This window comes from Canis aureus, chromosome 21, assembly GCF_053574225.1.
Source record: "Canis aureus isolate CA01 chromosome 21, VMU_Caureus_v.1.0, whole genome shotgun sequence".
NCBI lineage: Eukaryota > Metazoa > Chordata > Mammalia > Carnivora > Canidae > Canis > Canis aureus.
In genome coordinates, this window is record NC_135631.1 from 5,872,540 (window position 1) to 5,888,737 (window position 16,198).

The 16,198-nt window shown below is 49.2% G+C and overlaps 1 protein-coding gene and 1 long non-coding RNA gene across 3 annotated transcripts; one reads left to right on the top strand and one right to left on the bottom strand.

Moving 5' to 3' along the window:
• Positions 1-1,994: 1,994 nt before the first annotated feature.
• On the bottom strand, positions 1,995-7,171 carry TMEM134 (transmembrane protein 134). Of its 2 annotated transcripts, XM_077862624.1 has the most exons (7): positions 6,919-7,170; positions 5,926-5,990; positions 5,356-5,445; positions 5,127-5,203; positions 2,730-2,774; positions 2,481-2,534; positions 1,995-2,345 (listed from the first exon to the last, which is right to left on the bottom strand). In XM_077862624.1, the coding sequence occupies exons 1-7, from the start codon at positions 7,090-7,092 to the stop codon at positions 2,263-2,265; spliced, it is 588 nt and encodes a 195-aa protein (XP_077718750.1). In that variant the 5' UTR covers positions 7,093-7,170; the 3' UTR covers positions 1,995-2,262. The 2 variants fall into 2 exon arrangements, with proteins under 2 accessions (XP_077718750.1, XP_077718751.1); XM_077862625.1 differs by lacking the exon at positions 2,730-2,774 and having other exon boundaries at positions 6,919-7,171.
• Positions 2,454-12,332, top strand: LOC144292409 (uncharacterized). The gene is made up of 3 exons (XR_013359815.1): positions 2,454-2,798; positions 3,310-6,169; positions 9,947-12,332. It is a non-coding gene; the product is annotated as an uncharacterized LOC144292409 (long non-coding RNA).
• The last annotated feature ends 3,866 nt before the right edge of the window (positions 12,333-16,198 follow it).

A 16,198-nucleotide genomic window follows, 5' to 3' on the forward strand; every position in this document is an offset into this window, starting at 1 on the left:
TCCCGATTCAGTGTTCTTTTTAAAAATTATTTATTTATTCATGAGAGACACACAGAGAGAGGCAGAGACATAGGCAGAGAGATAAGCAGGCTCCCCGCGGGAAGCCCAACGCAGAACTCGATCCCAGGACCCCGGGATCATAGCCTGAGCTGAAGGCAGACACTCAACCACTGAGCCACCCAGGCACCCTGAAATTTGAATTTTATAAACTTTTATGTGTCTTATTATTCTTTTATTTTCTTCCCCCAATTGTTACTAGACTGTAAAAACCATTTTTAGCTTGGGGACCATATTGGGTCTGTGGGCTATCGCTTGCTGACACTTGCTGTAGTCTTATAATGTGGAGAATCCCAACTTCTGAAATAACTCTGTTTAGATTGTGGAATGACAAGTTATGAGCATGGCAGTGACTCTGTATCAATTGCCTATTTGCTCACAATGAATTGTTTTCATAATTTTCCTTTTTCCCCATGATTATATTCATTGAAATAGAATTTTGTCTAGTTAATCTGCTAATATAAATTATGAGCTTATATATTCTGTATGTCTTTTCTTTTTTTCACTTTTCTAGGTCAGGTTTTATTTTGTCTTGCCAAAGTATTGGTCCATGATGGATTATATGTGAAAACCAGTCCTTTGCCACAGCTAGTTTGATTTAGGAATTCCTGCATCCAACTGGTGCTCCCCAGAGTGCTTGACTGGGGGCCAAGCAGGAGAGCAGGAGTGGGAGCAGGGGACTGGGTGTTCATTCTTTCAGCAAAGTCACAGAAATCTAAAGACATTGTGCTGCCCTGGTTGCTGCAGACACAGTGGCCAGGTCTCTTCTCAATTGCACACCTGTTTTACTGGGGGAGACAGACTGTAAACATCTAAGTATATGTACAGGCTTTTCCCCACAGCCAAGTGCAGGATCTAAGACATACATTCAAGCAGGATAATGAGAATTGAGAGGCTGAAGTTAAAGTGATGGCTTGAAAAACAGGTTTACTAGGAAAAATGAATGAAATAAAGCTCATCTAAGTACAGGCATAGCAGACAGAAGTGGGCTATGAGGCACAGGATCTACCTCAGCCCACAGTCCTTCAGCCAGCCTCTTGAGTGGTCAGCTGGGGATATTCATGCTTTATATCCTCTCCTCTCCCATACCCAGGTGTCATGGAAGCCTTGGCTTATGTTTCTAACTTTGCCCTTGGGTGAATCAGCTCTCTGGACCTTGGTTTCCTCATCTGCAAAATGGAACTAAGGTGGTGATTATCAGAAATAACCTATGTTAAGTACATAGTGTAGGGTCTGCTGCTTTCTAAGAGCTTGATAAATGGTAGCTATTATGATTTCAGGTTTCAGGGTTCTTGAAGAATCTGTTCCCTGGCTCTCAAGATTCTGAGATGCTTAGGTTTTCCAAAATTCTCAGATGGGTCTGTTGCCAATGTTTCTGTGGTTCAAAGAGTCTTTTATCACTGAGTTCTGTCATATGGGCCTTGCTTCCCATTGTCTTTGCCTCCACTTCTCCCAATCCCTGGACTTGGGAAATAGGGCAGTGGGTGGAGAGGGCTGGGCTGCTGCCTTGTCATGGCCCACAATTGGAGCTGGCTGTGGCAGCCCAGGGCCCCAGAGCCAGGCTGCAACCAGGATACCAGCCTCTAGGCCCCAGGCCTGCGTCATCCAAGTGCCCTTGGCCAGGGCCACCCGGGGCAGGCACCAATGCTGACCCTCTAGGTAGAAAAATGGGCAGGGCCAAGTCGGCTAAGGCCTGGTAGAGTCGGGAGGCTAGAACAACCTCCAGGTTTGCAGGGCAGAGTCCCAGGTTCAGCTCTGTCCCAAAGGCGCAGGTACAAGTCTTGGAGCATCAGGACTGTCACGGGTACAATGAGAAGATGAGTAGTCCTGGAGTCCCTTAGCTCCATCAGCCCTTTCCTCAGTTTTTGTGAGAGGGGAGCTGTGGGCCAGGCTGGTGGCCTGGGCAGGGCTGGTGGGCAAGTAAGATCAATGGTCTCTTTTGGAATTAAGTACATTCTTTTATTAGCACAAAACACCACCAACCCAGCAGCTCCACGGCCCAAGAATAAGTTAAGGCACAGAACAGGCCAGGGGCGACTTTCCCAGGCCTGGGTATTGGGCAAACTTCCTGAACAAACTTCCGAGGGGGCTGGGGGCTGGCGGGTCCCAGAGTTCTTCCCTGGTGAAGAGGGAACCGGAGCGGGGCGGACCCGAAGAGCGCCCCCTGGGGCCGCTCGGAGACAAGGCTGGATCCCGCCCCGCGGCTCACTTCTCGAAGTAGGGCAGGTAGAAGAACTGGAAGCCGCGGTGGCCCTTGACCGCGCAGTAGATGAAGATCACGTGGTAGACTGCGGGGCGGGGCGGGTCAGAGCAGAGGCCCCGGCCCGGCCCCGCCCCTCTCCAGCTCCGGCCCCGCCCCCGCCCCGCCCCCTCTCCAGCTCCGGCCCCGCCCCGCCCCGCCCCGCCCCGCCGCCCTTCCGCACCTCCCGGGACCAACAACAGGAAGCCGGGCACAAAGAAGATGGCGCTGGAGACACCTGCAGGAGGAGGGGCAGAGTCAAGGCGGGGGCGAGGGGCAGGGCTCAGGAGGCACTGCCTGGGCAAGTCTCACTGTCCGTGGCTGAAGGGACCGTTTCCTGCTACGAGGGTGGAAGCAAACTCCCGAGGGGGCTGGGAGTTCTTCCCTTGTGGGGGCCCCCCATTTGCCTGCGGAGGTAGGAGGGGTTGCTCACCTGACGAGGGGGCCACCTCCAGTCCCACGGCGATCAGGATCAGCACTGCACACAGATGGAGCCGCGAGGGTGAGGGCAGGAGGAGGGGGTAGGCTCTGGGGACCGGGTGGGGACCTCCAGCCACAACCCCCCAGCTAGGATTAGGCCCGAGGAATGGTATCCCCCACCTGAGCTGAAGGTTCCCTAGCCAGAGACCCTTCCTGGGAAGCTCACCAAGCTCTGTGTTTTCAGAGTAGGGGACCTGGCAGGCCCTGGGAAATGTCTGAAAGGAGATTTTTCTCTGCTCCTTGGTGTGGTCTTTCAGTTAATCGACAAATATTTGTCGAACACCTGCTGCGTGCCTGGTGCGGAGAATCCCACTGGGAAAGGCAAATGAGGTCCCTGCTCTCATGGCCCTTTCCTAATGGTGTAACCAACAAGAATCTCCAAGCTACAACCCCAGTGATAGGGATGTGGTAAGGCCAGGTCAGGCAGCATAGGAGCCTGGGGGATCTGGGAGGGGCTTTTTGGAGGCAGTGGCAACTAAGCTGGGCATGGTAGCAGTAGCAATAGCAGTTAATACTTAGTTACCATTTACCAGGTGCTGCCAGGCACTGGGCTAAGCTTGTCACCTGCCCTGCTTTATTGTCACCATGACTGACTGAAACAGGTATGATCATCCCCATTTCATAGAAGGTGAAACAGGCACAGAATGCTGCATTCAGAAGGAAGAGGCAATCTGACTCCAGATGTTTTGCTCTGGGCATTGTACAGGCAGAAAAGGGGAGGAGTGCCCCACACAGAGGGAGCAGCATGGCAAGGGCCCACAGTCAAGAGGGAACTTGGGGCTTTCTAGGAGTTTCCAGCTTTTGGCAAGAGTGGTGAGGCAAGAGCCCAGGCCTGAAGAGTTTGGCAGGAGCTGTAGGCAATGGCAAGGGATGCAGACTTTGACTGAGGACAGTGGGTGTTGGGGAAGTCATGGTTGAATCAGCTTTTCATACCCAGAGGGTCCTGGGTCCCCAGTTAAATAATGGGACTGGGGGGTGGTTGGGGAGCCAGGCTCTGCAGCAAGGTGGGCAATAGAGCACGGAGGCTTGAGGGGCCACCATGGACTGCTATGTGATTTGTACCTTGCACAGAGCACCTCAAGTATGCGATGGGGGCTGGAACACTACTTGCCCCCTAAGCTTAGAGCTGGGGGCCCTGCCCACTCAGAGGAGGTGTCTTTTTCTAATTCCCACAAAGGCCCTTTATAGATCTATGGTGATCTCCAGCCTGGTAATGTCCCTGATGTGGGTTTATTTATTTAGTTTTTTAAAAAAATTATTTTTTTATTCATGAGAGACATAGAGAGAGGCAGAGACATAGGCAGAGAGAGAAGCAGGCTCACTGTGGGGAGCCTGATGTGGGACTCCATCCCATGACCAGACCCTCAACCACTGAGCCACCCAGGGGGTCCCTCTGATGTGGGTTTAAATCCCAGTTCATCTACTTCTCAGTTAAGGTCTGAGCAAGTCCCTTTACCTGCCTGAGGCTCTGTCCTTACTTCTGAACAGGAATGGTAATAATGCTTGCCCTCATGGGTATTGAGAGTATGAAATGGGGTAAGGAAGGTGGCCAGTGTGACCAGTGCTCAGCTTGCAGTGGGTACTGGGGAAGTGGTGTCTCCCTCCCCAGCACATAGACACCCAGGGCTGAGTCAAGGACGCTGTTCAGCTTTCTGGCCAGGGGACTTTGACCATCCTGGAGGAAGGAGAGCAGTTGCCACAGCTGGGCTGTATTTAGGTCTCTTGACCCCAACCCTGTCCTTTCTGGGGATCCTGAGTCCTTAGCCCCATAGAATGAGTCAGAGAACATCTGGCTGTGAGATCTGCCTGTTCTGGGCTTCAATTTGCCCATCTGGGCGGGGAGAGGCCCTCATCAGCACTCAGACTCGGAGAAGGGGAAATGATAGGTGCTCTATGGATCAGGCTGGCAGGGATGGGCATATCTCTGAGCATCTGTCCCCATACAGGTTCTGAGTCATGGCCCTGCCTCTCACCTACTGTGTGACTTCTGTAAGGCAGAAAAATAAGCCTACCCTGCACCTGGCTCAAAGTAGACTCAGAATAAATGACAGCTGTTACTCTTCTCCCTGATGGAATTCAATGGGAAGAAAGAAAGGAAAGAAAGAAAAGAAAGAAAAGAAAAGAAAGAAAGAAAAAAAAGAAAGAAGGAAAGAAAAGAAAGACAAAAGTTTGGAGTACTAGACTAAGTTCCATTTTCAACTCTGTGCAATTTCCTGGCTGTGTGACCAGGAGACTGGGCCTGCTCCTCCCAAGGATGCAAGGAGGCTCAGTGTGGCAAGGGGATGCAGAGCCTGCACAAAGGAGGACAGACCCCTCATGGGGGTAGGCAGGGGACCCTCAGGACACTCACTCAGCCCCAGCAGCAGGAGCAGGAAGGAGGCCAGCACCACCCGGCGGTTCTTCTGGATCAAAGGGTGTTGAGTCCAGCTGGGTGGCAGGAGAGCAGAATAGGTGTGAGAGGTGACAGGAGCCCAACACCCTCCTGTTACCCTTCCCCACCCAGAGGACTGAGGTGGAAAGCCAGAGCTGCCTGTTCTGGGGCACAGACCCCAGGTGGCTTAAGCAGGGCAAGGTCTCACCTGCAGCAGGCATGGTAGGAGCGCTGGGTGCTATTGCTGATGGTGCTGAAGGACCACTGGGAGCTGCGGATGGACGTTCGGCTGGAATCCCTGCAGGCCAGGTGGGTCCAGTGGGAGGCAGGGGAAGCAAGGAAGGGGTCATAATGACGTGGTCAGGGATGGTGCAGGGAGCACTGAGAGGGGACAGGGTGAAGAGGAATTCAGGGGCTGGGGTCTCTGACAGTACTGAGAGTGGACAAAGGGTGGGGGTTCAAGCTAGGGATTCCTGCAGGACAGGTGATCTGCGGGAAGGTAGGGGCCAGACCAGGCTGCGGGGGGGGGGGGGGGGGAGGGCGGTTCTTCAGGATAAAGAGCCTGGTGGGACTGGGTGGGTGAAACGGGCACTGGGGTAGGGGACCCTGCAGGACAGGAGAACCCATGAGGGGAGTGGGGATCAAGCCTAGGAATCCTTGTAGGACAGAATGTGAGGGAGCTGAGTGATGGGAGGTGGAAGACTGGCCAGGGACCTGGGGAACAGGAACCAGAAGCATAGGGCTAGAAGTACAGGGTGGGTCCCCACCTGGCCCTGACCTGGTGCCGACTCCCCCATCGGGCTCCGCAGAGGGCTGGGCTCCATCCTCATCGTTCTCCAGGTTCTATTCCAGAACACAGGGCTCAGAGGGGTGGTTGGGCCCAGGCCCTTCCCACTCCCCTCTCAGGGAGAGGAGGAAAGCAATGCCACACAGCTGTTTGCCTGGCTGACTGACAGCTGCTCACCTGGCCCTCCACCCTCCCCGCAAAACGGGTTTGATGATTCACAGAAACCGAAACCCAGGTAGGAGGTGGGGGCTGGGGGCTTAGGGGGCTGGGGGTTGGCAGGAGCCACAGGGGCTGTTTGAGGGCTCCTAGCATGGGTCCCAAGCCAGGAGTTCTCTCATGTTTGGGAGTCAGGGTGGAGCTTTCAGAATGGTATTTCAGAGGCCCAGTTGGAGGCTCCGGATTTGGGGTGCCAAGGAAAGACAGAAGCCCATGGTTTCCAGGTTTGGGGCTCAGGAATCCGGTACAGGTCTCCCAAGGAAAGGATCCTAGAGTTGGTGGAAGTCCTCTAGGGAGAATGGAGATTTCCAGTTCAGTAGAGTCAGGGCACGTGCAAGGATTCATCCTGTGAGTGTGGGGGTGGGGGAACCTCCAGCTGGGGTGGGGACTTCTAGAACACAAGACGGAGGAGTAGAAGGCCCAAGGGTCTGCTCTGGGGTATGGGCAAGGTCTGGATCAGGTACAGAAGAGCTCTCCAGCCCAGGGCGGGGGAGGGGATTGGGCGAGTACCCAGGATGGGTGGGACACCGGGTGGGATTTCCAGCTGGGGCTAGAGGACTGACTGGCTCCCGGGTTCCGGTTGTGGACTCTCCAGCAGCGGCTGGGGACCGAAATCAGAGCTGAGGTCTGGGCAGGGCCCTGGACCAGTGGCCACGCAGGCTGGGGCCCCGAGGCAGATTTCCCTTGAGTTGGGGCTCTCCAGGGTCCGGCCTGGGGTCGCGCCCGGACCCGGGCTGGGGCTGGGCTGAGGTGGTCCGGGCCGTTCACCTGGTAGCGCAGCCGGGACTGCTTGTCCTCGTCGGCCACCTCGAACCGGGCCCGGCGCTCGAAGTGCAGCGGCCCGAAGCGGGCGACTCCGCTGAATTCGGGCCCCGGGCCCGCGTCCTCCAGGGACAGCTCGAAGGCGTCATCGATGCTGAACTGGGGCCGGGCGGCGCTCATGGCCCCGGCCCGCTCAGGCGCCCCTCGCCGCCGCCATCCGCGCCCGCTCGCCCCGAGCGCCACGGTCCCGCCCCCGCACGCAGGGCCCGCCCCGGGGCGCAGTCTTGGGAGCGCGGCTGCCCGGCGCCCGGGCCGAAGCCCCGCCCCTTCTCGGCAGGCCCGAGTTGCCGAGCGCCGAGGGGGGCAGTGGGCGGGGCCTCCTTTGGGGACAGCACGGGGGCCCGGGCGCCTCCTAGCGGCCGCCTGCGCGCTGCACTCGGAGGCAGTCGGTCGGTCTGTGTCATGGGCTTGGAGGGCGTCGGGGTCAGGCTCCCAGCCTGAGACGGGGCCTTCTGCGTCCCAGCCCGCGCCTAGAGAGCCAAGGAGACCCCTGGGACCAGACTGTCCCCACCCAGACTCACCGCAGATGTGCGCGGGATGCGCATTCTCACCACTGCAGATGTGGAAACTGAAAACACTGAGGCCCAGAAAGCTTACGTGGCTTCCATTCCTCCCATCCAGTCTCCACTCAGCAGCCAAAGTGGTCTTTTAAAATCTATCTGATCTTTTTCTCTGTGTGTTATTTTAAAAAAAGACTTATTTGAGAGAGAGAGAGAGAGAGAGTGGGAGCAGGGGGAGGGACCAAGGGGGAGAGAGAAAATCCGCAAGCCAACTTCATTTGAGCGTGGAGTCCCATGTGGCCTGATTCCAGGACCCTGAGATTGTGACCTGAAGCAGAAACCAAGAGTTGGCCACTTAAGAACTGAGTCACCGAGGCGCCCCTCTCTGTGTGTTATTCTTAAGGAAAAAAAAGTTTTGTTTTGTTTTTTAAAGTATGCAGTTAAGTCACTCTGTATAAAACCGTCCCTTGGTTTTCTGTTGTGGTTGAAATAATATCTGAGCCCTTTTTGACTACGGCCCACAAAACTGAATGTACTGGTTCCTACCTACCTATCCAATCTTATCAAGCCTCCTCTGCCCCTCTTTCACCCACTCAGCAACACAGGTCAAACTCATTCTCATCTTAGGGCCTTTGCACATGCTGTTCTCTATGCCTGGAAAGCACTTAACCTTGTTCTTTCACAACTGGGCCCTTTCATCATCTGGGTCCCTTCATTATCTGCGTCCCTGCTCAAATGTTGCCTCTCAGAGGTGCCATCCCTGACCAGGCAATTTAAAGTCAATTTCACATTCCACAGCACTTACCTGAAATTAACTTATTTTATTTACGCTGTTGTTTTATTCACCACTGTGTCCACAGTGCCTAGAACAGTGTTTGGCACTGAGTAGATGCTCCTTAAATATTTGTGGATGAAATGAATGAATGAATGAATGAATGAATGAATGAATGCTTTGCCAGAATCCCAAATGCTTACAGGTGATAGAACTGGGAAACCAAGCTCACCTAACTCTAGGATGCTTATCCTCCACCCACCACACTGCATTGTATGACCTCATGGACCGAGGTGAATCAACCCTACTTCTCAGTTTATGACACATCATCATGGTGAACCAGGCCCCTCTCAGTGTGCTCAGTCAGCTTTCCTGAATCCTGGCCGGTTCTCTACTACACGTGGCTTGGCTGTTATATGGATATTTGCAAATCACAAACGTGGTATCCTGTATAAAACTCACTCTGTTGTTCCTTACATTTTGATACTCAACGCTAATGTCTTCCACATCCATCTCCTTTGTTGCTTCTACCAGTTGCATGCAGCATGCCATGTTGAGCGTCCAGCACTTTTATTATCCACCACACCTTTCAGTGATGCACACTTAGCCTGGCCTCAGTGCTCCTGTCACATACATCACTGCCATGAACACCTTCATGTTACCTCCTTATGAATTGTGGGAGAATTCTTGAAGTAGGACTTCCACGCCATAGAGTGCAGGTGCAAGCACTCTTGATTTCACAAAGCACTGAAGATGCTCGCCTGGGTGGCTGTATGAATTTTGACACTTACCGTGAGGGTTCTGGGTTTCTCTTAACACTTGATACTAATTTTCTAATGCTTACTAATCTGATGAATCTAAAGTGGTTCCTAATTTCCATCTAGGTTCTCTGACAACTGGGGAATTTGAATAGCTCTTCATGCTCTTGGCAGTCATGGTAGTTCTCTTTTCTGAAAACTGTTCATATCCTTTGTCCATTTTTTTTTCTTTTGGGTTTCTAGCCTTCTTTCTGCTGATTGGCATGTCTCTACATAGCTGAGTATCAATGACTGCTGTTGTGCATCTTTTCTCTGTCTTTGTCTCCTTATCTTGTCTAAGCTTCCCTTAGTTAAAAAAGCTTGGAGTGCTGGGATGGAGTGCAGGCTGGGGCCCACATCGCATGCGGGCGTTCTCAGTGAGCACAGCCTTGGCTCCTGCTGGGCTCCAACCAACAGATGATGAGGGCTCTGGGTGCCGGTGCTGCCCAGGAGTGGCTATTGGGATGGGCCCCTACCTCCTCTCCCAAGCCCAGCACTCTCCCTCATTGACCTGCAGGTGGTGCCCCAAGAACTCTACCCGGGCTCAGTTGAGAAATCTGTTCAATTAGACCACTGGGGAGTTCAAAGACTGCTCCAGGACCTGTGAGTGTGGTTGAACTCCTTAACTATTTGACCAACTTCTGTTTCAGCTGCCTTTCTTTCCCATTGCAACATATGCCTTCTTCAAACGAGGCTGCAAGGGGATCCACATTCCTGCCATCTTCTACTTAGTTCACATCGTGACAACCTGAATTCTGGTTCTCTCCACATTTCTATTTGAGGACTTCTCTAAAGCCAGTGGTTTCAAAGGACAAGGACCTAAAACTTTCCATGAACAACTAACCCTTCTGTGTGTCTATGCCTCCTATTTTCTCATTCTTATGCTTTTGCTTTTTGTATTCCAGAGTCCCTCCTACAAGTAGGAGAAGAAAAGAAAGGAAAAGAGAAATAACCACTGGCCCTGGGTAGAGATGCCCACAGGGCAGTTTCCTAATGGACCCAGTGTGAGGAAAACTCAGAACCCATGTCTTCAGGAGCATTTGAAACACCAGCAGCAGCACTCAGGAGGAAGATGCTGGCAGGAGCCACATGGAATGCTCGCCTTCTAAGGACCACCAGGCCAATCACCAGAGGATGGACAGAGGGCTGTGGGCTAGGTTATTGGGAAGTGGTGCCAAATACTTCACTGTGTGCCCAACTTCCATCATGAGCAGGACCAGACCAGAAACTGCATAAACTTCCCAAGAAACATGGTCTCCTTGGCATGTTCATGAGTCATTTGACCCACAATATTCATATGACTGAACCCTGGAGCTAGGTTAGCTTGGGTTATTTTTCATGGGTTTCTGTAGCATATCACTAATTAGCAAAATGAAGCGCAGAATTTTTCAGGCCACTTTTTAAGCTTGAAATTATGTCTCTTTAACATTTGTTAAGAACTATATCATATTTTCTGGCCCCTACCCATGGAGGAAAAGTACTGTGTAAGAGGTTTGGGATTGTTTTTAAATTAATTAATTCTTTTTATAGATTTTATTTTATTATTTATTATTAAAGATTTTATTTATTTATTCATGAAAGAGGCAGAGACATAGGCAGAGGGAGAAGCAGGCTCCTCGAGGGGAGCCTGATGCGGGACTCAATTCCAGGACCCTGGGATCATGCCCTAAGCCGAAGGCAGACACAGCCACTGAGCCACCCAGGCGTCCCTGTGGATTTTATTTTTAAGTAATCTGTATACCCAGCCTGAGGCTCAAACTTATGACCCTGAGATCAAGGGGTTGCGTGCTTTACCAACTGAGCCAGCCAGGTGCCCCTGTACGAGGTTTAAACATATTTTTCCTCAGGGATCAGCCCTGGTATGACTTTCAGTCAGAAATGGGTTAAACTGGAAGGTGTTTTGTTTCTGTCTTGAACAGGTCATCCCAGAACAGATTTTTTAAAAACACTCCTTATTTATCCTCTTTCTAAAACATAATCTTCTATGTTTTTTAAAATTAATTTTTATTTATTATTTTAAAAAATATTTTATTTATTTGAGAGAGAGAGAGAGATAGTGACAGAGATAGCGAGACAGAGCGCAAGTGAGTAGAGGGAGAAGCAGACTCCCTGCTGAGCACGGAGCCCAATTTGGGGCTTGATGCAAGTCCCTGGGATCATGACCTGAACTGAAGGCAGACACTTAACTGACTGAGCCATGGCAGAGTCTTCTGTGCTTTTACAGACCACCTGACATAAGTCCCTTTACTTTGAAGCCTTGTGTCTCCAACCTCATCTAGAAGTGTGCTTCCTATGGGATAACTTCACCCTTCCTAATAGTTTCCTCATCTTTCCAGGCTTGTTCTCAGTCCAAGGCCAGGGGCAGCTGGGCATGACATGTCCATTGTGTAAATCTAGAATCTCTTCATGGTAGTACTTGGTATTCCTTAGCTTTCTCTTAATTCATACCCAAGGCCAACTCAAAAAAACCAAACAAAGAAAAACTGGTGAACACACATGGAAAATGGAAACTTTCCCTGTTTCATTTCCTCTTTTTGTCTGTTTTGCTCACAAGTCATATTGGTCTGCTTGTTGGCAGTTTCACCTGAGTCATGTGTCTGATCCAAATAAGGGTAGCTGCTGACCACTGCCTGATTTGTTTTGTGGACTGGGGGCTACAGGGCCCAGGATTCTCTCACAAGGAGTTAGATATACACTTCAAAGGGAAAGAGGTAGATCATGCTATTTGAAAATAAATATTTAGGGATGCCTGGGTGGCTCAGTGGTTGGGTGTCTGCCCTGGGTTCAGGGCCTGATTCCCCAGTCGGGGATCAAGTCCCACATTGGGCTCCCTGCTGGGAGCCTGCTTGTGTCTCTGCCTCTCTCTGTGTGTCTCTCATGAATAAATAAATAAAATATTAAAAAAAGAAAACAAAAATGTATTGTGTTTCCTTCCAAAGTTTTGGGAATTTACAAGACAGAAAGAGGAAAAGAAAGGATCAAAGTTTACAGACTACTTAGTTCAGGCTGAGAAGGCAAGAGGTGAGAGCCTGTGGCCACTGGGTATTCCCCAGCAGATATGCATTCGCATCTGAAACAATCCCCCCTCCCCGCCCCCGTTTTGTTTACTGCCTTCAGAGATGCTGCATTCCTTTACACGCCATCTTTCACAACATACTTGGGTCATTCAAGTCACTGGAATGTTACAGAGGTTTTTGGGGTTTGGTTTTGTTTGTCCCCGGCTATAAAACAAAAATTTCAGTTCATTTCTGAAAAACAAATTGGTCAGCAAATTAATTTTGTTCTGCTTCTCCTTTACACAAAGATTCATTAAAAGAAAAAAAAAAGATCCTCAGTTTTATATATTCAAGTCCATCAGGTTTCTGCTCTTTGAGTTTTATTTGAAGTATTTCCTCACCCTGAGATCACAAAGATATTCTCCAACTTCATATTCTACTGGTCTGATAGTTTTACGATCCAGAAAAGTGTTGCAACAAGGTAGTTCACTGACTCTGGAGCCAAGCTACACTGGAATTCCAGTCTTCTCCTTACTAACACTAGGATTTTGGAGGGTTAGGACAAGGGTGAAAAATTTAAGGGGACTTCAATGGACCAAGCAAGATCATAATACTTTAAAGCACTATTTTTAAAAATAAAATTTAAGGCAAAAATACATGATTACCAAATATCAACATTTTATTTTATTATTATTTTAAAAATATTTTATTTATTTAATTTAGAGGGGCACCTGGTTAGTTCAGTTGGTTAAGTGTCTGACTCTTGGTTTTGGCCCAGGTCGTGATCTCAGGGTCCTTGGATCGAGCCCCCCGTTGGCTCCATACTGAGCGCAAAGTCTACTTGAGATTCTCTCTCTCCCTCTGCACCTTCCCTTCCTCAAATAAATAATCTTTATGCATTTATTTAAGAGAGAGAGAGAGAGTGTGTCCGAGCAGGGGGAAGAGCAGAGGGGGGAGAGAGAGAGAAAGAGAGAGAGAAACATAAGCAGACTCCACGCGGAGCATGGAACCCAATGAGGGGCTCCATCCCATGATCCCGAGATCATGACCTGAGCTGAAATGAAGAGTCAGGGGCTTAAGCGACTGAGCCACCCAGGTGCCCCAAAATATCAACATTTTAATAAAGACACGATTTGACTTTGCATGACTCATGTCACTCACCTCACCCTAGTCCAACCTTGAGCAAGTTACATAAACTCTCTGTGCCTTAGTTTCCTCTTTTGTCGGATGGAAGTAATAATAGTATTTCCTTTATAGCATTAATTTAGGATTAAATTAGTTAATGCATACTAAGGGGCATAACACTGTGACTGGCACATATAAACACTCGATCCATTTTTAACACCATTAGGTATTACAATTTATATTAAGATACTTAACCCTACAGATTCTGTCTTTGGATGTGGTACAAGAAGGGATCTGTAGTTATTTCAGTGTAGAGTGAACCAGTTTTCCCAGCATTGCCTACCAACCAGTTCTTTCTCCCTCTGAACTGTGGTGCCACTTTTATCACATATCAAGTATATAGTTGTTAACATGTATATCTATTTTAAGCTCTCTTTTGGGTCTTTGGTCAGCTTGACTAATTCTCAGTATCACATGCTTTTTATATTATTATGGTTTGCCATGTGGTTTATTTATTTATTTTTATTTTTTTATTTTTTTAAATTTTTAAAATTTTATTTATTTATTCATGAGAGACACAGAGAGAGAGAGAGAGAGAGAGGCAGAGACACAGGCAGAGGGAGAAGCAGGCTCCACACAGAGAGCCTGACGTGGGACTCGATCCCAGGTCTCCAGGATCACACCCCGGGCTGCAGGTGACGCTAAACCGCTGCGCCACCGGGCTGCCCTATTTTTTTTTTTAATTTTTTATTTTTACTTATGATAGTCGCACAGAGAGAGAGAGAGAGAGAGAGGCAGAGAGACATAGGCAGAGGGAGAAGCAGGCTCCATGCACCGGGAGCCCGACGTGGGATTCGATCCCGGGTCCCCAGGATCGTGTCCTGGGCCAAAGGCAGGCGCTAAACCGCTGCGCCACCCAGGGTTCCCTGCCATGTGGTTTAAAATATGATAAGCCACCCTCCCACCCCCCACCTTTGGTCATCTTTTTCTTTTCTTTTATTATTTTTTAAGATTTTATTTATTTATTCATGACACACACACACACACACATGTACAGCACAGGCAGAGGGAGAAGCAGGCTCTATTCCATGCAGGGAGCCTGATGTGGGACTCGATTCCAGGTCTCTAGGACCACACCCTGGGCTGAAGGCGGCGCTAAACCGCTGAGCCACCCAGGCTGCCCCTCTTTTTTTTTTTTTAAGATTTTATTTATTCATGAGAGACACAGAGAGAGAGAAAGGCAGAGACATAGTCGATCCTCAGACTCCAGGATCACATCTAGTTTCCAGAGGCCAATGCTGGGCTGAAGGCAGACGCTCAACTGCTGAGCCACCCAGGCATCCCTGGTCATCTTTTTCAAACTTGACCTAGCTTTTCATTCTTCTATAGAAATATTACAAAAATTGTTTTCTAGTTCTTAAAGTTTTTTTTTTTTAATTTTCACTGGGATTTCCATTAAATTTCTAGATTGATTTCGGGAGAAGTCAATTTCAAATGTTAAGCTCTTTCATTCAATAAAAAGGTATGTCACTGAAGTTATTCATGTCTTCACTTATGTCCTTAAAATATTTTCTCTCTAAAAAGTTCCAGGCTGTGCTTTTATTTCCTAAATACTGAGTTTTACTGCTCTTGTGAATGGTATCTTATTTTTTCTTTTTTCTTTTTTTTTAAAGATTTTATTTATTTATTCATGAGAGACACACACACACACACACAGACACAGGCAGAGGGAGAAGCAGGCTCCATGCAGGGAGCCTGACATGGGACTCGATCCAGGGTCTCCAGGATCACACCCTGGACTGAAGGCGGCGCTAAACCGCTGAGCCACTGAGCCACCCGGGCTGCCCTTTTTTCTTTCTTTTTTTTTTTTTAAAGATTTTATTTATTCATGAGAAACAGAGAGAGAGAGAGAGAGGCAGAGACATAGGCAGAGGGAGAAGCAGGCTACATGCAGGGAGCCTGATGTGGGACTTGATCCCGCGTGTCCAGGATCACACCCTGGGCCGAAGGCGGCGCTAAACCTCCGAGCCACCTGGGCTGCCCGGTATCTTATTTTCTATTACATTTTTTTAGTGGATTATTGATGTTATGAAGAGTGTTATTAATTTTTGGTAGCTTTATTTTATATTCCTGCAATACTGCAGAATTCTCTAATTTTTTTTAATTAAACTTTTAATTTCCTTATTCATGAGAGACACAGAGGGAGGCAGAAACATAGGCAGAGGGAGAAGCAGGCTTCCCATGGGGAGACTGATGCAGGACTGGATCCCAGGACCCTAGGCTCACAACCCAGCCAAAGGCAGATGCTCAACCACTGAGCCACCCAGTCATCCCAAAATTCTCTAATTTGTTAAAAATAGTCTGCCCATAGATTCTTATTTTTTTTTAAGATTTTATTTATTCACTCATGAGAGTCAGAGAGAGAGACTGAGAGAGAGAAAGAGAGAGAGAGAGAGAGAGGCAGAGACAGAAGCAGGCTCCATGCAGGGAGCCCAACGTGGGACTCCATCCCGGGTCTCCAGGATCAGGCCCTGGGCTGAGGGTGGCACTAAACTGCTGAGCCACCCAGGCTGCCCTGTCCAAAGATTCTGTTGGATTTTCTATGTAGAGGGAATTACTCTTACAATTTATTTTCCTTGGTTCATTGCTTTGGCCAGGACTTCCAGTACTGTGCTAAACAGCATCATTGGTAGAGAGTATTAATTTTTTTTGAAGATTTATTTATTTATTCATGAGAGAGAGAGGCAGAGACATAGGCAGAGAGAGAAGCAGGCTCCACTCAGGAAGCCTGATATGGGACTCGATCAATGGACCCAGGATCACGCCCTGAGTCAAAGGCAGATGCTCAACTGCTGAGCCACCCAGGCATCCCTAGAGAGCATTACTTGTCTTGTTCCTGATATTGAAGGGGATGGGAATACTTATTCCATCATACTTAATCATGTATGGCTTTTTATCAATCTGAGAAGTTTCCTCTTTTTCCTAACCGTAAGGTTTTGGTGTTTTTAAAAAGATCTATTTATTTATTTTTAGAGA

Excerpts from the sequence above, each read along its gene's own strand:
- TMEM134 (XM_077862624.1), bottom strand. The coding sequence starts at position 7,092 with ATGAGCGCCGCCCGGCCCCAGTTCAGCATCGATGACGCCTTCGAGCTG. Across the intron at positions 5,446-5,925 it reads GATGGGGGAGTCGGCACCAG|GGATTCCAGCCGAACGTCCA; the intron begins GTCAGGGCCAGG and ends CCTGGCCTGCAG. Across the intron at positions 2,346-2,480 it reads CCTGTTGTTGGTCCCGGGAG|TCTACCACGTGATCTTCATC; the intron begins GTGCGGAAGGGC and ends CCCGCCCCGCAG.